Raw genomic sequence first — 23332 nt, forward strand, 5'->3', positions numbered from 1 at the left:
CCACATGACTAATAATCATTTATTAGAATTTCCTTGAACATAAATTCAAAGCGCCTAGTCATCCCAAAATATCATCGCGTTAGTGATCAGAGTATTATATTTGAATTCGACAGTATCACCCCTACTTACTGCATTGAACATATATCTACATATCTCCTTAGTCTTGCTCTACTTTGTACCATGTATGTTTGTGTGTGTGTGTGTGTTATCCAGTGGTTCAAGTAAATTCTGTTTCATGCCATAAGCAATCATCAGCATTTCTCAATCATCAGAATTTACTTGAATCACTGGGTTATTTTGCTCCTTATTTGTTGAGCACGTTCCGTACTGTTGAGTGTTTCATTTAATGAAGTTATATGGGATAGGCTCCAACATCCCCGTGACCCTGAGAGCAGGATAAACGGTTCGGATAATGGCTGGATGGATATATATATATATACACACACACACACACACAGGGGTGCTTGAACGTTTGTGAACCCTTTAGAATTTTCTATGTTTCTGCATAAATATGACCTAAAACATCATCAGGTTTTCACACAAGTTCTAAAAGTAGATAAAGAGAACCCAATTAAACAAATGAGACAAAAATATTACACTTGGTCATTTATTTATTGAGGAAAATGATCCAATATTACATCTGTGTGTGGCAAAAGTATGTGAACCTCTAGGATCAGCAGGTAATTTGAAAGTGAAATTAGAGTCGGGTGTTTTCAATCAATGGGATGACAATCAGGTGTGAGTGGGCGCCCTGTTTTATTTAAAGAACAGGGATCTATCAAAGTCTGATCTGTACAACACATGTTTGTGGAAGTGTATCATGGCAAGAACAGGAGATTTCTGAGGACCTCAGAAAAGCGTTGATGCTCATCGGGCTTGAAAAGGTTACAAAACCACCTCTGAAGAGTTTGGACTCCACCAATCCACAGTCAGACAGATTGTGTACAAATGGAGGAAATTCAAGACCACTGTTACCCTCCCCAGAAATGGTTGACCATTAAAGATCACTCCAAGAGCAAGGCGTGTAATAGTTGGCCAGATCACAAAGGAACCCAGGGCAACTTCTAAGCAAATAAAGGCCTCTCTCACATTGGCTACTCTCTGTTAATGTTCATGAGTCCACCATCAGGAGAACACTGAACGACAATGGTGTGCGTGGCAGGGTTGCAAGGAGAAAGCCACTGCTCTCCAAAAAGAACATTGCCGCCCATCTGCAGTTTGCTAAAGATGACGTGGACAAGCCCGAAAGCTACTGGAAACATGTTTTGTGGATGGATGAGACCAAAATAGAACTTTTTGGTTTAAATGACAAGCACTATGTTTGGAGAAAGGAAAACACTGCATTCCAGCATAAGAACCTTATCCCATCTGTGAAACATGGTGGTGGTGGTAGTATCATGGTTTGGGCCTGTTTTGGTGCATCTGGGCCAGGACAGCTTGCCATCATTGATGGAACAATGAATTCTGAATTATACCAGCGAATTCTTAAGGAAAATGTCAGGACATCTGTCCATGAAATGAATCTCAAGAGAACGACCGGCAGCACACAAGTTGTTCTACCAAAGAATGGTTAAAGACGAATAAAGATAATGTGCTGGAATGGTCAAGTCAAAGTCCTGACCTTAATCCAATCGAAATGTTGTGGAAGAGCCTGAAGCGAGCGGTTCATGTGAGGAAACCCACCAACATCTGAGTTGACGCTGTTCTGTACAGAGGAATGGGCTAAAATTCCACCAAGCTGATGTGTAGGACTGATCTACAGTTACCAGAAACGTTTAGTTGCAGTTATTGCTGCACAAGGAGGGTCACACCAGATACTGAAAGCAAAAGTTCACATACTTTTGCCACTCACAGATATGTAATATTGGATAATTTTCCTCAAATGACCAAGTATAATATTTTTGTCTCATTTGTTTAACTGGGTTCTCTTTATCTACTTTTAGGACTTGTGTGAAAACTTGATGACGTTTTAGGTCATATTTATTCAGAAATATAGAAAATTCTAAAGGATTCACAAACTTTCAAGCACCACTGTATGTGTGTGTGTGTGTGTGTGTGTGTGTGTGTGTGTGTATATATATATATATATATATATATAGAGAGAGAGAGAGAGAGAGAGAGAGAGAGAGAGAGAGAGAGAGAGAGAGAGAGAGTGTGTCATAGCCTCCTTGCACCTCAGTGTTATTCCAAATGTCGTTCTTCGTGTAAATGTACTTTGAGCAACAAAAATAAAGTTGGATAATAATAATAATAATAATAATAATATAATGCCACTCAGAGCACGAGGATGGGAGGCACTCACTTGAGCCTGCTCAGTAAAGTTCATTTCTTGGCGTTGTCTTAAAGTCTCTGTATTCTACTGCATTTATTTGCTATGAATAAAAAGCGTTCGTGTTAGCAAACGCAATAATAACTGTACATAATAAATGAAAACGGTTTCATGAAATCGTTGTCAGAGCTATAGATGTCCATGGCTCTTTGTGTACCGATGTCCGGCCGCGCCCGTTGCCATCGGAGCTATTGGGTTGCATTTGCTTAGCAGCGACGGTCGTTGGGGGTGTTAGCTTCGACTTCATTATTCAGTGGTCATGAGAGTCGTTGGAGCCGTTAGTGACCGTCTGTTGTTCTTGGAGGCTAGGCTTCTTGAGTCTCCTGGGTAGAGATGAAAGGACGCATTGTAAGTGGGAGATAGATAAGATATATCGGTACACAAAAGAGCCACGCATATCTATGGCTCTGTTAGCGACGGGCGTTTGGTAAACGTCGGAGCACAAAGAGCCATGGACGTCAGTAGCTCTGACAACGACTCCAAAGAGGATACATATCTGGGTCTCATCACCAGCCGGTCAGACTAGCTTGGTCTAGTCAGAAAGGCACGAACTGAGGAAGCCTCTTGGATGAGAGGCGAAACGTCTTCACGGATATATACCAAGTCCAGTTGCACTTGATTCAACTGCTTTGGATAACCATGACCTGGATGAACGAGAACATTCATAGAGACGGTTTCATGACGATCATCATTTCAAATCCATGTGTGTCCACCAGATGGCAGTCAAATAGTTTCCTTTCGGTGACTCCTTATGTGTCGACACCAGCGAGATGGCTCCTACTGCAACGCAGCAGGCGATTCACGTAGCTACAAACGTGGGGAAGCCTTAATTCATATACAGTTGACCCCCACATGTTCAAATTATGGCATCTTTGCCTCTCACCTACCGCGAGTGGTGGAATGAAATGGACCAGAAGCTGATAGACTTCTGGAAACAGCACGAATGTCTTTTCAATTCTAGAAATCCGAGCTACTACAACAAAAAGTTAAAAACTAAGCTGTGGTTAGATTTCGCCTCCAGCGTTGGACTTCACGGTAAGCAGCTGTCCCATGACGTCATTATCGTCTCCGTCCGTTTCTCACATATTTGTCGTCAGTGCTCCGTTTCCCCCTTAGAGCGCATGTGGTTAGCTCAGTCGATTTATGTTAACTTTGCTTGAAATTGTTCGTTCCGCACTAACCAAAGGTAACTAAAGGTACAATTAGGGCCCATGCAAAATCGAGATCTATTTTACTTGCTTGGTTGAGGAGTTTTAGTTAAAGACTGAGAATAAGCATTTCGTGTGTTTCTCAACCCATTGTAGTTTTGGGGCCTGTTTTACTTCAGTAATTATAAACGTAAACAAACCTTTTCATGGCATCAGAGAACATAAGAAATTCAGATGTAGCTGCTGTGTTTAATGTTAGGCCTTTTATTTGGAGAGTTGTCAATTCATTTTGGAGGCGGAAACATGTTCCAATTCTGTGTTTTGGGGCCACCTTTTTGCTTTTGAATCAAAGATTGTATCTTTTAAACTACACATCTGTATATCTAAATCTACCTCTCTGTCTTTGATCATATCTTGAATCAATAGGACATTCCAATGAAATGACAGGATCATATTTTGGCTTATAAGAGAAAACAATATCAGTGAAAAGATGTCGCAAAGTAATTTTTTTTATTTTATTGACCAGGTTTGTATACTGATATGAAAGGGGACTATTTTCTATCTACATATAAGGGAAGTTTTGAACGGGCATCTCATTTAATCCCTTAGTATCTGACGTTGAGAGAAGATCCAGATCTCTTCGCACTCAATATGGCAGGTTGATTGGGCACCCAGATAAAGTGACTACTTCAAAGAAAAGAATGCTGAAGGAGCAGCTTAGTTTCTTAAGGCCCTACATATTCCCTCGGTTAAAAGTGACCGACTGTCAGGTAAGTTATCATTTAGGTAGAGGATATCATGTGTGCCTTCGTCACTTTACTTTTGTTCTAACAATATTTTCCCTTTATCATTATTATGACTGTGAGCAGGGTGAGAGGGATGGTTATGATGATGAAGAGGAGCAGGACGGTGATGAAGATGAGGAAGAAGAAGAAACAGAAGACAGTATGGAGACAGAGAGCTTGGTAGATGTTAATGTGTCTGGTGTATACATACGTGAGCACCAGTCCGTTGCCCTGACTGCACATACTGCCACCCGCTATTGTCCACCAACACAACTTAAAGTCAGAGAGATGGCGGATTTGGCTTGTAACCATGAGAACAATGAAAGTCAGCAGCATCGAACTCATCAAACAGCTGGGGTCACAAAATGTGATGTGCTTAATCAGTTTGTAAAAGTTATGTTAGCAGACATGCACCAAATCAAAGACCCACTGCTGCTTATGCAACTTCGTCGGGATATCACTAACTTGGTATTCAAAACCTTGGAAGAAGACTTGAAAAGACGATGTGTTTGATAGACTTTTTCCACTGTTGACTAGTGTTGACTGTTGATGTCTGACTATCTTCCACCAGGGCAAAAAGGGAGAGAGCACAAGCTTTATTGAATGAAGTAGGCAGAATGAAGACCTGGTGTCCCCTGCTGAGGCAGGCCCCTATAAACTAAAATGGGGACAGTCAACTCCCACACAACCAGAGATTGCCTCAGTAAAAACATAAAGACAATGATGAGAAAGTAGGAAAGAATCACGTGAGAAGAAATGCAGAGTGGGGGCAGCGGCTAGACTAGAGTCTAGGGATGCAGCCTGCCCAGCAAATGGATATCGAGACAGAAGAGATGAGAGCAACTCTTTCATTTTGACTTGGATGTCTTAGTTTGAACTAGAGGTGACGCTTGATGCTTGTAAAAGTATCTTGACAATAGTAACAGAGTTACAATAATGTGTCTTTACCTGAATGACTGTGGACTGTATTTAGACAGTCCAGAAGAATACTGCAGTAGTCTGTAATCAATGAATGTCAAAACAATATACTTTAATTGTACAGATCTGTACATTAGATAGATAGATAGATAGATACTTTATTGATCCTGAGGGAAATTAAAGAATATGAACAGAAAGAGCGTAAATAATATGTTCAGTAAATAAGTAAGTAGTGTACACTTAAATATTGTATTTTCCAAAAGCGGAAGAATTGGTTTAACTTGCAGATGTGAACAGTCCAGTTTGATTTCTTTGTCACCCTGTTTGAACAACAAATGCTCAGCACAAAGGCAAAAATGCTTTCAGAGCTATATTTTGGGGCCCAACCAAACCCGTTGAAGAGATGGCACTTTACTCTCTAAGTTCATAGCCTTGCCTTTTATTTATGTGGTACCTTAGTCCTTCCTTCCATTCTAAGATGAATAAATCATCATGGCCTGAGTCTCTAATGCACAGGGTTTTTTTCTCCCCATGGCAACAAATTGCTTTATTGGAAAAAATAACCTTTGACCTTCCCCTCTTAGCGAAACATGCTGACAGTGGTGTTATTGTATTTGTTATATACCTTTATATATCATCAGTGTTCATCTACTGGAAACAATGCAGAATCTAATAGTCTACCTCTGTCCATTTTCTACTCGTGACAATCTATGTTATATTGACAGTGAATTTAATGTTTTTTCATTGAAAGAACTGAGCCTGTGTATTAGGCCTGTTCAACAGGTGGCCTGTAGGCTGAATATGGCCCTTTACATAGTTTCAAATGGCCTGCCAGTCTCTTGCCAATTAATGAATAATAAATTTAAAAATTATTGTTGATAATAATCTAAAATAATGATAATAAGGCAGGGTATTTCCCCACCTTCCGCCCGGTGACTGCTGGGATGGTCTCCAGCATCCCATGACCCTGATTGGGATGAGCAGCTTGGAAAATGGATGGAAGTGCAGAATAATCTAAAATACTTCCATCCATCCATTAGCCAAACTGTTTATCCCAATCGGGGTCGTGAGATGCTGGAGCGTATCCCAGCAGTCACTGGACGGCAGGCGGGGAGACACTCTAGACAGGCCGCCAGGCCATCACAGGGCCCACACATTCACACCTAGGGATAATTTAGAACGGCCGATTCACTGACCTACGTGTCTTTGGACTGTGGGAGGAAACCATGTGAAATTCATGGCATGACAGAAATGAGCTTCCATGCATATTTGTCTTTCCGGATGGATAAGTATTCAGATTTGTTTTGATTATGAAAATGCAGTGGCACCAGTGAAAGGACTGGTGTTTTATCATGGCACTATCTTTGTAATAAAAGACATGGATTAGTGAAAGATTTCCTTATGTATTGATTTTTATATTTGAACGTACATAGCTTGACAACATTTGAAAGAGAATATGCCACTGCTTGGATTGTGAAAATGCAATTTGCAAGATGTTGATTCTCTGGCTATAAGTGACAGTCATACGGACAAAATTTGAAAGTAATTTGTGCAAACGTGTCTGTGGGGAAGACAGGAGCCTCCACATTGGGGTTTACAGGAAACCTACACACACAGACCAATATCTACTTTTCGACTCACACCACCCTCTGGAACACAAACTGGGCGTCATCAGGACTTTTCAACACAGAGCCGACAATGTGCCCAGCAGCACTCAGGCCCAACGGGAAGGACACAAACACCTGAGGGGAGCTTTAAAAACCTGCAGCTACCCCAGTTGGACCTTTGAGAAAACTGCAACACGTTCCAAAAAGACCAACCAGGTGAGCGACGAGGAGAAAGGAACAGAAGGAATAGCACAGTCATCCCGTATGTTTCCGGGGTCTCCGAGACACTCGGGAGAATTTTCAACAAACACCGCATCCCGGTATACTTCAAACCCAGCAACACACTCCGCCAAAGACTGGTTCATCCCAAAGACCGTGTACCACACACCCGAGAAAGCAATCTGGTGTGTGCCGTACAATGCAACGAGGATTGCACTGACCTATACATAGGAGAAACTAAACCTTCGAGGACAGCAACGTACACATTTTGGACAGAGAAGATATATGGTTTGAAAGAGGGGTGAAGGAAGCCATCTATGCGAAACTGGAAAAACCATCCCTCAACAGAGGAGGAGGTCTGCGACACCACCTATGGCCCACTTACAATGCCGTCCTTTCATCTCTACCCAGGAGACTCAAGAAGCCTAGCCTCCAAGAACAACAGTCGATCACTAACGGCTCCAACGACTCTCATGACCACTGAACAATGAAGTCGAAACTAACACCCCCAACGACCGTCGCTGCTAAACACATGCAAATCAAATCAATGGATAATTTGTGCAAAAGCACACCGAGAGAGAGAGAGAGAGAGAGAGAGAGAGAGAGAGAGAGAGAGAGAGAGAGAGACTCATTAAGAGGCACGTTAACAGCTTCTTGCCGTTCTTCGCATCCATCCGCATTAATTATTTAATCTGAGCTAAACTCCGGGTTCATTAAAGACATGCAATTGGATTTTAGTCCGGCAATATTAAGGACAGACACATTGAGGCCCTCTAGATTTTCATTCAGGCGAAGCATAGCCGCCGCGTAGTTTGGGGTCTTCGACACCACGTGTGTGCGAACGTGCCCAGTTGCAGCAATGGCAGAGCTGCAGATGAAATTTCTTCGGAAGAAAATTCAGAAACGGAATGAAAAGAACAAAGAACGTAAATTATCCAGGAAACGGGGTCAAGTTGAAGAGACTGGTATGTCCTGTCGCATTTAAAAATATAGCTAGGCTATGACATAGTTAAGCGTTAACTAGTTTCCCACGAGAGCGCGTCAACGTAATGTCAGAGCCTTGTTTTCGACTCTCGGAGCTAACCCGAGTGTAGTTCACCGTCCTTAGTATGATCGTCATTGTGGTTATGTTCCGTCACAAAATGTACAGCTGATTACTATAGTCAAATTTGGCCTGTTGACGTTACCCTATTGCCATGCGTGTCCTGTTGCTTTTGAACCCTAATTCCTCTGTCGTGTGTCTTGACCATGTACATTTCAGCGTTGTTCACCAATGACGTTTATCAGATTTCGAGTTGTTATTCCACATTATTTTTCTCTTTACCTTGTGGCTTTTCTTGGTATTTGCACCCCAGTGGAAACAAACGGACTGGACGAGCAATGTTGTGATGAGACTGGTCAAAAGACCACAGCAACATCTGAAGTCAACACCCAGCCTCAGATGCAAAAGACCGTCCCCCTAAAACAAGATGCCACAGATGAGAGTCACATGAAGAAGAAGAAGAAGAAGAAAAAGAGGAAGCTCAATGATACGGCCGAACCACCAGGTAACGATTTGTGGACACGGTAAACTTTGTCGATCAGACCAAATTAAGTCCACAATTTGTGGTTAGTAGTTAAATTATGACTTCCTTTGTAGCTGAAAAGAAGGCCAAAGCCGTCAAAGAAAGAGAGGAGGAAACGCAGATGGAGTATGAGGAGGAACTAATGGAAGAAGATGCAGATGCTGGACAGGTAAATGACAAAGCCGAGGAAGACGAGTCACTGAATGAAGAGGATGGTGATGAAGATGGGAAAAGTGCAGATGAAGAGAAAGAAGGGGATGATGAAGAGGTGGACGGACCGGAATTACCAACTGGTTTAACAGGTATTAACAGTAGCTCTTACACTGCCCATTATCAGCCAGGCTACATCATATTTTTGACATTAGTGGTTTTATGTCACAAGGTTTGCTGTGGGTTGTCCACTGCTGTATTAGATACTTTTCACCAGGATCTACACCTAGTTGCCTTTGAAGCTATTGAGAGTTGACCCAAGCTTTAAATGTACATTTGTCAGTAAATGCAACCATCTTGCTGGGACCTGATTGTGAAATACTACTATTGGCCATCAGATGAGTTATATATAAAGAGACCTGTTCACACTGACACAATTACAGGAAAATGTTGTAATACTTTGGAAGATTGCTGGGTTATATCTAGGGCCAATTTCCCAGGATTTTGAGCCACAGACTGTTTTAAGTGAAAATCCAGCATTTTAGTGTGAAATGGGTACGAGCATATTCCCGCACTTAGTTTTCTATGTTATTGAGAAAATGTTTGTTGCCTTTAAGTGTTGCCCGTTCATTGACTTCACCATGAATGGGGTGTCAACTAAGGCACACAGTGACTCTTGTGGTTGTCTCTGAAAGGAACCATCAGTGATTCCTTTCAACAAAAATAACTGCAAGAACATGTAGTATTTAAGACGACGTCAACACTGTTTTCATTTGTAAGATAAATGAAAACAATCTACGTCCATATGAGTGTTTTGGCACCATTTCAGAAATAATCTCTGTCCATATTAACATGCCTAAAAATGCATATCACATCACTGTTCACATACACTGGGCATGGGCATGCCATTGTAAACGGGAAGCAGATGTTCTACTCTTCGGTTGGTGGCTTAGTTGCAGAAAATACTGCGTAAAAAGAACAGCAATGGCACAAAGTAAGACCAGCGATTTCTTTGTTTAGACCGATGATGAGGTGGAACTGTTACTGAAAGTAACACATGAGTATAAGGCGGTCAATGTGGTGATAAACGGTGTGACGAATCAGGGAAGGACACGTCGTAACTGATAAGACCCAATCAGGGAGCGAACTTGGGTGTCTGCATCATCGTTTTTGAAAGCCTCCATTGCCACCCGTCCAGACTAAAGTGCAATCCCAGAGTTTTCAAACTAAAACGTGGTCATCAGCATTTTCAAAAGTCTCCATTGTAGGGGTTCGAAAACGCCGGTATAGTGTGGATGTTAGACATAAATTTAGCAAAAGTTATGCGTTTCAAAACAATTGTGTTAGTGTGGACATAGCCTAAGTGTTAAGCTTGATTTAAGAATTGGATGGGGGCAAAAGAATACCTCAAATGCATGCAGGTGCTTTTTTTTTCATACCTTATTTATTTGTTCTTGATCCTTCTCAAAGTGGACTAGGCCTCCAGTAACGACTTTATCTACATTTGAATTCCAAAGACTTTCTCATAATTACTATTTAAGGAGCCTTTGAAGACACGTCGTTTGCCTCTCTTGCTGAACTGGTGAGTGAGAACACATTGAAGGGAGTGAAGGAGATGGGATTTGAACACATGACTGAGATCCAGCACAAAAGCATTCGCCCCCTCTTGGAGGGAAGGTAAGCTGCAAGTTTCCACTTTTTGCTTCTATATTAGTCATAAATTAATTGGAGCCAAAAAGTGTTTAGTAATTGATATATCTAGAAGGTGAAACTATTTACAATGAGTAAGATTTAAGTCAGGGAGGTGAGCTCAAAGTGCAGACTTTCACCTTAAATTTGAGGGTATTTGTTTCCAAATCACTTCAACGGTGTACAGCACTTTTTATACGTGGGTCCCCCACTTTTTTAAGAAATTACAGCACTTTTTATACGCATGTTCCCCACATTTTTAAGGAACCAAAAATAATTGGACACTTGACTGCTCGGCTGTTCTATAGCCAGGTGTGTGTTATTCCTTCATTATTTCATTTACAAGTAAGCAGATAAAAGGTCTAGAGTTGATGTTAAAGTAGCATTTGCATTTGGAATCTGTTGCTGTTAAGTCTCAATATGAAGTCCAAGGAACTGACAGTGCCAGTGAAGCAAGTCATTATTAGGTTGAAAAATCGAAACAAACCCATCAGAAAGAGCAAAGACATTTAGTGTGGCCAAATCAACTATTTGGTACATTCTTAAAAAGAAAGAATGCATTGGTGAGCTCTGGAACACCAAAAGGCCCAGAAGACTACGCAAAACAACTGTGGTAGATGAGAGAAGAAAAACTCCTTAAAAACAGTTGGCCAGATAAAGAACATCCTCCAGGAGGTAGGTGTGTCTTTATTAAAGGCAACAATCAAGAGAAGACTTTGTCTGAGTAAATACAGAGGGTTTACCACAAGATGTAAACCATTGGTAAGCCTCACAAACAGGAAGACCAGATTAGAGTTCACCAAAAAACATCTAAAAAAGCCTGTACAGTTCTGGAACAACATCCTATGGACAGATGCGACAAAGATCAACTTGTACCAGAATAACGGGAAGAGAAGAGTATGGAGAAGGGAAGAAACTGGTCATGATCCGAAGCATACCACCTCATCTTTGAGGCATGGTGGAGGTAGCGTTATGGCATGGACATGTATGGCTGCCAATGGAGCTGGTTCCCTTGTATTTATTGATGATGTGACTGCTGACAAAAGCAGCAGGATGAATTCTGAAGTGTATAGGGTTATATTATCAGCTCAGATTCAGCCAAATGCTTCAAAACTTTCAAAGTTCAGTGGACAGTACTTCATAGTGTAGATGGGTATTGACCCAAAGCATACTGCGAAAGCAACCCAAGACTTTTTCAAGGAAAGTTCTGCAATGGCCAAGTCAATCACCTGACCTGAATCCAAATGAGCATCCATTTCACTTGCTGAAGGCAAAACGCCCCAAGAACAGTCAGGAATTGAAGACAGCTGCAGTAAAGGCCGGGCAGAGTATCATGGAAGAAGCCCAGTGTTTGGTGATATCTATGGGTTCCAGACTTCAGGCTGTCATTGACAGCAAAGGATTTGTAACCAATTATTTAAAACGACAATTTTAATGTATGGTTGTTAGTTTGTCCAATTACTTTTGAGCCCCTAAAATTGGGGGGCTATATATAAAAATAGTGGAAAATGGAGAGCATCTTGATTGCTGTGTTTCCCACAAATCTGAAATATACTTATGCCTGCATTACCTGATGGCACAAAAATGGTCTACTACATGTGACAAACAACAAATACATGTGACCTTTAACACAATATTTTGATTTATTGGACATTTCTTCGCATAATGTATTTCACAGATCCTAACCTCTCCTTAATCTGCCCACATGGGAAGAGTAAGATAAAGTTGGAAGAAAAAAAAAACAAAACAAGAATAAAACACTCTTTAGTGTGAACAAAGGTGCCAGAGCACTTAATATTCTAGGTTTTTCATAGTGCGCCAAAGCCTCTGCATATGAGAACACCTCTGGTGCTGGTCCATTTATTGATATTTGTAGACATGCAGCCCGGTGATCCCCGTTAATTCTGTTTCTCAGGTCAGTTTTGACCTGAAAAGCAGACACGTGGCCTTAAATTAACTGTACAGAAATTGGACGTAAAATATATTTATTGCTGAAAGCTAAAATTCACTTACCCTGCTGAGCAAATGCATGAAAAATTAGCAGTCTAACATTAACCAAAGTTAGTCTATCTTTCTAACTGCCCTAGCCTGAAGAGAAAGCAAATTATAATCCTCCTTATATTTAGCCAGGACAACTTTGTTACGTGTTGTGCAATGGTCATTATGTGTGCTGAATACACTCTTCAGTCTTGTAGCTACTAATGCAGCACAGTTGCCGCTTTCTTTCATAGAAGTCGAAACTACTACCAAAGTCAGAGAACAATTACACAATAAGGAAAAAAGGTGTTGCTTTTACCTGGTCTGTGATTGTAAATCTACTGTGTCTGTGTCTTCTAATGTAATACCAGAGAACATCTCTGTATTTCTCTGCAGAGCATGTGTGAGACTGTCAGTAGACCTTTGTCACGATAGCAGAACGAACGGGTATGAGAGGGTTAGACCAAGATAGTCATTAAGACCGTTTTGGATATTCAAAGTTTAATAACTTTGTGAAAAGAAAAGAAAAAGATACAGACCTGCAGCACCCTGAATTCTCCTAAAATTGCATAATTGAGTTTTATATCAGTTGCACACAAAAAACAAAAGTAATGATTAGATCTACCTAAAACGACCATCTACTACTTTCAGCTGCTTCCATTAGGGGTCGCCACAGCGGATCATCCGTTTCCATCTCTTCCAGTCCTCTGCATCTTCCTGTGTCACACCAGCCAACTGCATGTCCTCTTTCACCACATCCATAAACCTCCTCTTTGGCCTTCCTCTTTTTCTTTTCCCTGGCAGCTCCATATTCAGCATCCTTCTCCCAATATACCCATCATCTCTCCTCAACACATGTCCAAACATCTGTCTTGCCTCTCTTGCTTTGTCTCCAAACCGTCCAACCTGAGCTGTCCCTCTTAATATACTCATTCCTAATCCTGTCCTTCTTCATCACTCCCAATGAACACCTAAAACCTACCATGACCTAAAACGACCATCGTAATGTGCGCGTGATTGTGCGCGTCATGTCACTATTTACGTGTGTTGGTCGCATCATTTCCTTCGTGAAGTTCATTGGTCTGTCCTAGAAAAAAAAAACTAGCATTCTCCAGTGCAGAGAAATAGTCTAAATTTGATTTTGATTATTGCCAACATGTCTGGTTACAGACGCTTTTACAGATGCACCATGACTACCCCCGACGCTTTGCAGTATTCACAGGTGTTGGACAGCGGCTATTTTAAATTGTTGGAAAATTTGTATTAAAAGTTGTTAAAATGTTAATTTTGATGTCAGTTAGTTTCTTAACAGACATATTAACATATGAAATGCATTAATATCTTAACTGGGTATTTATCTTGACAGAATATAGAGTTTAAAAACCACAGCGGTCAAAATGACCGCCCATGGCCGTTCTAGTAGTTATTAAGTTCCGGTCATTGTTTGGGACTGTTTCAATATTTATTTTTAGTTTTTTTTTTTTTTTACATTTCACGTTTTATAGAACTTGTTAGATTAGTAATATGTTTTCCATTTTGTTTTTCGGGTAATATTTTAACTTTTTCAATTTTGCTATTCAAGTTCAACCATGTCTCTGAAGTTTAAATAGTTTAAAAATAATATTATAGTTGTTAAAATGTTAATTTTGGTGCCAGTTGTTTCCTAACAGACATACTAACATATGCAATGCATTAATATCTCAATTGGGTATTTATCTTGACAGAATATAGGGTTCAAAAACCAGCAGTCATTTTGACCACCCATGGTTGTTTTAGGTAGGAGTGAAATCCAGGTCGTTCTAGTTTATAGCGAAGGGAGATTGTCTACTAGTTAATCAATTAAGGATGGCATCATTCCCTCGGACAGATAACAAAATGCTAAAATGGGTCGCCAAATATACTTTGGTGGCTGTTAATATACCTGGGCGGCCCGCCCAAGTAAAGTCTGTTTGTGTGGGAAACACTAAATTGTTTCTTTTCAAATCCATTGTGATGGCACACTGAGCCAAAATGATAAATTGTGCCACTGTCCAAATACTTTAGGACCTGACTATTTATAGTAATTGTCCATGCAATAATGAGTGACATCTATAGCTGCATCAAAGTCTGGTTTTGGCAAATATCTGAGGGCAACTGTCTTTAGCGAAGCAACCTTAGTAGATATGGTGTCTAATAGCTTACTAAGTGCTTCATCCACTTGCATTTTAACACTGTAGCTGATGCGCTTGAATATAAATATCCTTTAGAATATTATTGTCTGCTTGGTTGCCCTTTCAGAGGACTGACTGCAAGAAAAATTTACCTTAGAATGCAATAAAGTTTACCTGAACTGTGTGTCTGTGTGGTTTGCTTTCAACAGGGATGTTTTGGCTGCAGCCAAGACAGGCAGTGGTAAAACTTTGGCCTTCCTTATCCCCTCCATTGAACTCATCTACAAACTCAAGTTCATGCCCCGTAACGGTAAGTCCTGCGAGCAGTGAACAAATCAAGAGAACTCATGTGTTATCCAGGGCCATGAGCATGCAGGTTATCATTTTAACAAAAAGGAAAAAAACATTTTTATGATTTTTCTCCTGTCTGAGGGGTAGAGAATGTCAGCAGATGTAGTATTTGATTGGAATGAACTTGCCCCTCAGACATGTCAGGAGGCCCTAATTTATTTATTCGCATTTATCTTGTCCAGTGATAGTACATTGTTTAAGAATGGGAGCTAGAAAGGAAACTTTTGATACATTATGAGAGTGTGCTAACCCTAACCCCCACTGTTAAACCCCCTCCAGGTACGGGTGTAGTTATACTGTCACCCACACGTGAGTTGGCTATGCAGACGTATGGTGTATTGAAAGAGCTGATGACACACCATGTGCACACGTATGGCCTGATCATGGGTGGCAGCAACCGCTCAGCTGAGGCACAGAAACTGGCAAACGGTGTCAACATCCTGGTGGCCACACCGGGCCGACTGCTGGACCACTTGCAGGTGAGCTGTTATTCCAGTTCAGCACTTAGTATTTGTGTAAGGTTAATGCCTGCATCTTTTTTTGTGTGTGTAATTTGCTATTTTGCCCTGTGATGGCCTGGCCGCTTGTCCAGGGTGTCTCCCTGCCTGCCACCCAATGACTGCTGGGATAGGCTCCAGCATCCCCGCGACCCTGACAGCAGGATAAGTGGTTTGGATAATGGAATGGAATGGAATTTGCTCTCATGCAAAACAAATTGCTTTTTCGTTCAGAATGTACTAAAGTTTGTTTAAATTAGATCTTTTTGAAGTGAGGAAAAAATATTGCTTCTACCCAGAGTTGTTTGAAATTTATACACAAACAGATAAAATCTTCAAGGCCTGCCAAACATCAGTCAGTACTTGTTGAAACAAATTTTCAAAGTCTTGAGTTAAATTAATTTTTTAGCTTAATTTGCTGTAACTAGTGCAGTGCCCGTTCGGGTGTAATCGGCCTTCAGATCACAATGTGGGTTGCAATGGCAGAGTGGTGCTCTTCGTCCGGTCACCACAGAAACAACATCTATCTGTAAAATTAAGATTTCGTTTATTGTCATTTTCACTATGTACCTGCGCACATAAATAAAAATGAAATGCCATTTCTCCCAGCACACAGCAGTGCAACAGAGAAGACAAAATACACCTCCAAAAATTCCCTAAAAACGATACCACCAAAAACATGAAAACAGAGAGAACAAAAAAAAAAGCACAACCAATTAACAACACAGTCCATTCAAGTGCAACACAGTCCATTAAAATGCCATTTCAGTTTAAATGTTGACAGCCGGTGTATGTCAACGAGTGACCAGCAGTGATGGGGGGTTAAAGGGCAGGTGGATGGGCATGACTGTAGGAGGGGGCAGTTTATTAATGATCCTGACTGCTTGTGGGTAGAAGCTATTTAGCATTCTGCTGGATTTAGTACAGATGCTCCTGTACCGCTTCCCAGACGGCAGGAGGGAAAACAGGTTGTGAGAAGGGTGGTGGAGATCCGTCATGATGCTGGAGGCTGTGAACACAGCATTGATGGTAAATCTCCAACAGGAAGGGGAGAGGGGCACAAATGATCTTGCTATCTGTCTTCACTATCCTGTTCAGCTGGTGTTGTTCGGTCGCTTTGCAGTTACCGAACCAGGAAGTGAGTGTATGTCTGTCCTTTGATTTTGTTGACAACTGTTCATCCAAACAACTTCACAGCTGACATTGCACTTCCTTGGGTTGTCAGCAATACACCCGCCAAGTGTGGAGTCGATCGCATGAATGTTTGTCGAGAAAACTTAAGGACAGGTACACTGACACCTTCCATTTTAGTAAGATGGGATAATTTTTCCTCATCTTGCACATTGTGTCAAAAACAAAATTTCATTAATTTTAAACCCAAGGTCACAGTGCATGTGCATTGAATGTCATCGACACCACAGAGGCAACTGGATTTTGGGGCCAATTCCGATATTGAGGAGTAAAAAAAAAATCCAATATCAGTATATTGGCTGATCTTATTTTTGCTATGATCCATCAAATGTGGTTATCAAATACTTGTGACAAAGATATGTGATGGAGGCAGGACATTTTAGTTTAACAAACTTTATTGTCCAAAGTAACATCATTGCCCTGAAACAGTAAACTTCGCTAGGAATTAAATAAGTATAGATAACTTTAAATAAAACACAAATAGAACAATATAGTACACTTGAATTAAGAAAAATTATCATATATACATGCTGCCAATATAGCTTTAAAAGTTCAATGTAATTGTTGTACAAATGGCCTATAATCTTATGTTTATTATTCAGGGTTTTTTTTGTTTTGTTGCCGAAGCATATCGTTTCCTCACAGCCCAGTAGCAAATGCTTGCGCCCCAGTGCCAGTCCATGGCCTGGTGGTTAGGGATCGCTGCTCTACTCTATGAAATTAAGGATGAGATTCATGCTACAGTTTGTTGCGAACCATTATTTTAATAGATTGAACGCCAATCATCTTAAGCAATATTTCACTGTTAATATGTAATGGTCACAAATAATAACTCATGGTTTGCTGCTGCCGAGTCACGAGATGAACTGTGCCCTGCTATGCATCCTCCTCATCATAGTCTTCATATATTTCATAATTCCATTATAATGCTCTTATCCTCTTTCAATGTTGTATTCTGGAAATTGTGTAAACACAACATCCATTGTACATTGTCCGTCTTGTGAGAGAGATCCCTCCTGTGTTGCTCTCTCTGAGGTTTCTTCCTATTTTTTCTCCCTGTTAAAGGGTTTTTTAGGGAGTTGTACCTTATCCGATGTGAGGTTCTAAGGACAGGACGTTGTGTTGTTGTAAAGTCCCCTGAGGCAAATTTGTAATTTGTGATATTGGGCTATGCAAATAAAATGGACTTGACTAAGAACGTTCAGGGAAACTTTCACTGTATCCAGTGGAAAACCAGACTTTTAAATGTTAACTTTTGTAAATACAACGACTCGAATTGTTCGGTTTGGAGGGCGTATCAAACTGCGATTCCTGAACTAAACATTTTGGCGTGAATACATGTAATGTTACCATTAGTTACACTTCTATTATGTTACAACATAGGAAGAATGGGCTCAAGATGCTCACACTAGCTTCCACTGAACTTAACAAGGTATGAAAGTAGCTAGCTAATGTATCAAACGAGTTTGATAAGCATAAGTGACATGTCAGTTATCACAGGAGAGTAAAAGATGGAAATGTTGTTTATTTACTTTCCAGCATTGCATCTCATCAACTAGGTAACAACATAGCAGGAAGTCAACACTCAGCACACTCAATCCACCACCGCAGTCGTCTGCTGAGCTGCAGAACGAATGGGAAGAGATTCTCGGATGCCTAGCTTTTCAATCTGCTACATTACTGACTGTACTGACAAACTGTAGCTGGCTAGCTACCTCGCTAACATGGCAAACAGATGTGATAAGCATGAGTGACATGACGGTTGTTAGGGACAGGGTTGTATTAAGAGTTATATTGAAAAGGGAAAAGTATTGGGTCATTGTTTATTAACGTTCCAGCAATTTCACAAACCGCTTGACTCCGCACCACCGTCTGCTCAGCTGTGATAGGTACTCTGCCACATGTGCTGCAGACAGTGCTTAGAGCATTGTAAACAATGGAGTCGGTGAGCGCTCTGCTGGACAAACTATGTGATGACACCACTTCTAAATTACTCCAAGCATCTTTCTCTGCATTGTTATGCAAAAAAAAAAAAAAAAAAAAATCCTATCGGAGCATCTCAGACAACATATACTGATTTATCTGTGATAGGCCAATGTCGACCAATAACTCTCATGGTCTAGAAGAAACCATAAAAAAACTGATTATCTCAATGAATCCTGTTGGTCACAAACTTTGTATGTGGCGATACTTTAAGTTTTTAGGAGTTTGTGTACTCTATCTGCCCTCAGAACACCCCCGGGTTTCTGTTCAAGAATCTGCAGTGTCTGATCATTGACGAGGCCGACCGTATCCTGGAGGTGGGCTTTGAGGAGGAGCTCAAGCAGATCATCAAATTGCTGCCAAGTATGTATCTGTGTGACGCTAAACTCACTTGCTAGTATGGCAGTTTTTTTTGTCTATTTGTTAAAGATTAATACACTTTTACATGACAAAGCACAGCGTAGCCACCCAGAACTCACTGAATTAAAGAATTCACAAAATTAACTGAACATTCACGTTCTCTATTGTCAGAGAGGAGACAGACCATGCTGTTCTCAGCCACACAGACCCGTAAGGTGGAGGACCTGGCCCGCATCTCCCTGAAAAAGGAGCCCCTCTATGTTGGTGTGGACGATAACAAAGACACGGCTACTGTTGATGGCCTGGAGCAGGTACAGCTGTTGACTGAATTCAAACCATGAACCTCAGCATTGGGATGCTATCTTACTTCTAAATTCAGAGTATGTGACAGGCTGTCTTTTCAATGCGTAGTCTTTTCAGAGCTCTATATGGACAAAGCAGTGTCTTCAGACTCTATTACTGAAAAACACAGATATGACAGGTTAATTGGAATCAAATACATATTGTTGACCAGCTGGATGAGCCCTGGCACTCTGCCTCCCAACCAACTTACTCCCCATCCTACTTGTCACAATAGACTAAAACAAATATTTCAATGTTGTCAGTTTGAGACATGTTTAATATTTCTGTTAGACATAGATTGGTCTCTACCTCCTATTATGCAAAGTGCTACTGTTTTAAAGGTATTTAAAGATATTGCCTACTTTGCTTCCAACCATTGGAAAATCCTTTTTACAGTGATCCTTTTTCATGTGACTTTACTTGACCTCCAGGGTTATGTAGTGTGTCCATCAGAGAAGCGTTTTTTGCTGCTCTTCACCTTCTTGAAGAAAAACCGTAAGAAGAAGTTGATGGTCTTCTTCTCTTCCTGTATGTCGGTCAAGTTCCACTATGAGCTGCTCAACTACATTGACCTGCCTGTCATGGCCATCCATGTAAGACTCACACGGTTTACAGCACTGGTATCCACTTATGTCCCACAAACGCTTCGGCGTGCTCAGGTTTTCAGTCAAGCTAAACAGTTCTCTATTTGATTTCAACTAATACGCCGTTCGTTCATTTTACAAGGTGAATTCTGTTGGTTGGAGCATTCGTTTTGCTGCGACCAGAATGGACACAGCTGTTTGAAAACTGTATAGAAGAAAAACATTATTCGCTTAATTCCATAATTATACATAGGAATTTTGTGATCTTATGTCATATGTTTTCTGTGAGCACTCCCATTAAGGCAAGTTTGTTAGTGTAAATAACTTGGCAAAAGAAATGGGCTCTGCTTTTGACTGTAGTGCTTTGACACAGGGTATCAATATCATACCCCCAACCTCGAAGTTCTCCTACAAACCAGCTGTTGGTAAGCTACACCTCCTTTGTGCCACTCTGTCATCCAGGGCAAGCAGAAGCAGACCAAGCGTACCACAACCTTCTTCCAGTTCTGCAACGCCGACTCTGGAATCCTGCTTTGTACAGATGTGGCAGCCCGAGGTCTGGACATCCCTGAGGTAGACTGGATCGTCCAGTACGACCCACCCGATGACCCCAAGGTACCATAACAACTTCAATACATTGCTGGCTGGTTCTACTCCAGCTATTAAATGTTTTATTTTAATATGAACATGTTCAGGGTAGCACAGTGGTGCAGTGGTTAGCACGGTCACCTCACAGCAAGAAGGTCCTGGGTTTGAGCCCCGGGGTAGTCCAACCTTGGTGGGTCATCCCGGGTTGTCCTCTGTGTGGAGCTTGCATGTTCTCCCCATGTCTGCGTGGGTTTCCTCCAGGGGCTCCGGTTTCCTCCCACAGTCCAAAGACATGTAAGTCAGGTGAATCGGCCATACTAAATTGCCCCTAGGTATGAATGTGTGTGTCAGCCTGTCCAGGGTGTCTCCCCGCCTGCCACCCAATGACTGCTGGAATAGGCTCCAGCATCCCTGAGAGCAGGATAAGCAGTTTAGATAATGGATGGATGGATGAACATGTTCAGGTTCTGTATCTTACAGACCTGGATGGTTATTTGCAGTGACTTGCTTTGTGTACTTTTTAATTCAATAATCACGAATAACAAATAATCAAGGTAGAAGAAACAACAACAATACCACTCAACAGAACCCGGCTAGATACCTGTGCTTTTGAATGCAGAGATCTGGGGAGTGAAGGGCATGGGTCATTTACTTAGTTTCTGTCAACACCATTCAACCCTTCCATACCAGTCACTATTCTTCAGGAAAATTGAAATATTACACGTAGTACCTTTGGATGTGTTTTCCGTGGAGATTTTTTTTTTTTAGACCTAAGATTTTTACTGTCAACAGGACCAGAAACTTTGGAGCACTATAGCTAAGGAACTGTGAAATCTGCCTCATAATTGATAAAGATGACTTGGACTGAGAGTCACCTCCATTCTGCACAACTGTGTTGTGTGCCCACAGGAATATATCCACAGGGTTGGCAGAACAGCCCGTGGCATTGATGGTCAAGGCCATGCCCTGCTGATTCTCCGGCCTGAGGAGCTTGGCTTCCTTCGCTTCCTCAAACAGGCCAAGGTAACCTGCTTTGACCCTCTTCTAAGTTCGACTTTACAATTGTAGATACCCTCACACATAGGATTACTTTGCCACAGGCAGTGTCTTATCTGCTGTCATAAATTCATATTTTACTGTCTGTAGATTGCTAAGAATCATGTTTGTCAAGACTAATTTTGCTCTCATTTTGTCTAGGTCCCACTGAACGAGTTTGATTTTTCATGGTCTAAAATTTCTGATATCCAGTCACAGGTGGGAGCATCTCTCATTACCTCTGCATTCTCAAATCAATTGTGAATTGCTTGCTTTTATAAAAATTTTAATCTTGAATTGTCGAGTGAATGTTGAAAGGAAAAACATGGTTTAAACTGAATTTGAAATCTTTTGCTTCTTTTCTCTAGTTGGAGAAGCTGATTGAAAAGAACTACTTCCTTCACAAATCAGCCCAGGAGGCCTACAAGTCCTATGTTAGGGCTTATGATTCACACTCGCTCAAACAGATCTACAGCGTCAACACCCTTAACCTTCCCATGGTGGCAGTCTCCTTTGGCTTTAAAGTGCCCCCTTACGTCGATCTCAGTATCCTTTTCTGCATTCCTCATTGTCTGGTTCTCTATTTGGCAAACATGCTCAGGAAAGCACCCCTTCTTAGTTAGAAATAAATAAGATTTAGGTCAAAATAATCTTACATTTTTTTCTTTTTATCCATTAATGTGGCTAATTTTAACCAATATGTGCAATTTACCGTTCAGTTTATCCTGTGCCATTGACTAAGATTCCCAAGTAATTTAAACATGCTTATTGACCTGTTGTTGGAAGGGCATGGTCTTTGTCCTCCCCCCCCTTTGACGTTTTGATACTGTAAGATATTTTAAACAGTAGTTGTTTTTAGTGTTTGCAAAATGCCATTGTTTCTGAAGCATCTCAAACTGCCTGAGTATGCATTGCCAAAGTGCCTACATTTTCAGCTAGAGTTAAAATTCAATTCCTACTGTGGCAGTAATGCCACACTATCTATTGAGCTACACAACACTTAAAAAAAAAAAAAAAAGCTCAGTAGGTCACCAAACACTAAAACTGCCGTAATGCATAAAACAATAGTATTCAGTCACAAGTAATGGGGGATCATGTGGTTACAGGTTTTCATTCCAGTCCAATGCTACACCAGCTAATTTCACTAATTAGACCTCCCGTGTGTGGTTCAAGATGTGCTAGTTATGGAAATCAGCTGGTGTAGTGGAGGGCCAGAATGAAAACCTGCATACACATGGCGCATGGTTTGAGTCTCACCGGTTACCCAGCATGGACTGTTTTGTTTCCCTTAACCTGCCACCTTCTCAGATGTAAACAGCAGTAAAGGAATGAAGTTGCAAAAAAGAGGTGGTGGCGGCGGCTTTGGCTACCAAAAGTCCAAGAACGTCCACAAGTCCAAGATCTTCAAACATGTCAACAAGGGCAAGGGGGACAAAAGGCAATTCTCTCGCTGAAATTCCCCCCTACAAGCTATCAAGGAGGCTTCCTGGACTTGCTATTCCCCACTTATGTCTATGCCCATGGAGAATGGCCTCTTTCCACTTGTATTTAATGTGTATAGGGTGTCTCAGTGGTGAATTAGGCACATTTCTGTGTTTTGACCTTATGTCAGACATATCTGGGGCCCAAATTTGAGATTATTTAACTAGTATTTTGTCACAGACATCAAACTTTTTACTGTCAGCTGCATTCCTCTTGTCATGTTTGCTACCATGAATTCTGATCAACAGAAGTTCAGAAAATTCCCTGTTGTACTATGAGACTTGATCTACATGTATTCTTTCAGAGGTTTTAAACCTTTTTAAATACAAATGTGGGAAGCTGACTTGCAATGTGAAGTCTCAACGTTTATTACAATATCTAC

General features: G+C 41.0%; 2 protein-coding genes and 1 non-coding gene across 3 annotated transcripts; all 3 read left to right on the plus strand.

The window, feature by feature from the left end:
* The first annotated feature begins 3112 nt into the window (after positions 1 to 3112).
* On the plus strand, positions 3113 to 6557 carry LOC130121231 (uncharacterized). Its single transcript, XM_056290111.1, has 3 exons — positions 3113 to 3364; positions 4087 to 4247; positions 4347 to 6557. Exons 1-3 carry the CDS (start codon positions 3193 to 3195, stop codon positions 4773 to 4775), a joined length of 762 nt encoding a protein of 253 aa, XP_056146086.1. The 5' UTR covers positions 3113 to 3192; the 3' UTR covers positions 4776 to 6557.
* A 1283-nt stretch (positions 6558 to 7840) lies between these two features.
* ddx18 (DEAD (Asp-Glu-Ala-Asp) box polypeptide 18) lies at positions 7841 to 23300 on the plus strand. Its single transcript, XM_056289150.1, has 14 exons — positions 7841 to 7971; positions 8362 to 8553; positions 8646 to 8873; positions 10263 to 10398; positions 14747 to 14847; positions 15168 to 15367; positions 18808 to 18922; positions 19091 to 19230; positions 19693 to 19854; positions 20308 to 20460; positions 21343 to 21456; positions 21631 to 21687; positions 21837 to 22014; positions 22777 to 23300. Exons 1-14 carry the CDS (start codon positions 7866 to 7868, stop codon positions 22920 to 22922), a joined length of 2028 nt encoding a protein of 675 aa, XP_056145125.1. The 5' UTR covers positions 7841 to 7865; the 3' UTR covers positions 22923 to 23300.
* On the plus strand, positions 9329 to 9462 carry LOC130121357 (small nucleolar RNA SNORA13). The gene has a single exon (XR_008811064.1). It is a non-coding gene; the product is annotated as a small nucleolar RNA SNORA13 (small nucleolar RNA).
* Positions 23301 to 23332: the final 32 nt, after the last annotated feature.

This window comes from Lampris incognitus, chromosome 11 (assembly GCF_029633865.1).
Source record: "Lampris incognitus isolate fLamInc1 chromosome 11, fLamInc1.hap2, whole genome shotgun sequence".
Taxonomy (NCBI): domain Eukaryota; kingdom Metazoa; phylum Chordata; class Actinopteri; order Lampriformes; family Lampridae; genus Lampris; species Lampris incognitus.

Coding starts and splice junctions, on each gene's coding strand:
- LOC130121231 (XM_056290111.1), top strand. CDS start 3,193: ATGGCATCTTTGCCTCTCACCTACCGCGAGTGGTGGAATGAAATGGAC. Junction 3,365..4,086: donor CTCCAGCGTTGGACTTCACG/GTAAGCAGCTGT, acceptor TTAATCCCTTAG/TATCTGACGTTGAGAGAAGA. Junction 4,248..4,346: donor TAAAAGTGACCGACTGTCAG/GTAAGTTATCAT, acceptor GACTGTGAGCAG/GGTGAGAGGGATGGTTATGA.
- ddx18 (XM_056289150.1), top strand. CDS start 7,866: ATGGCAGAGCTGCAGATGAAATTTCTTCGGAAGAAAATTCAGAAACGG. Junction 7,972..8,361: donor GGGTCAAGTTGAAGAGACTG/GTATGTCCTGTC, acceptor TTTGCACCCCAG/TGGAAACAAACGGACTGGAC. Junction 21,457..21,630: donor GCTTCCTCAAACAGGCCAAG/GTAACCTGCTTT, acceptor CATTTTGTCTAG/GTCCCACTGAACGAGTTTGA.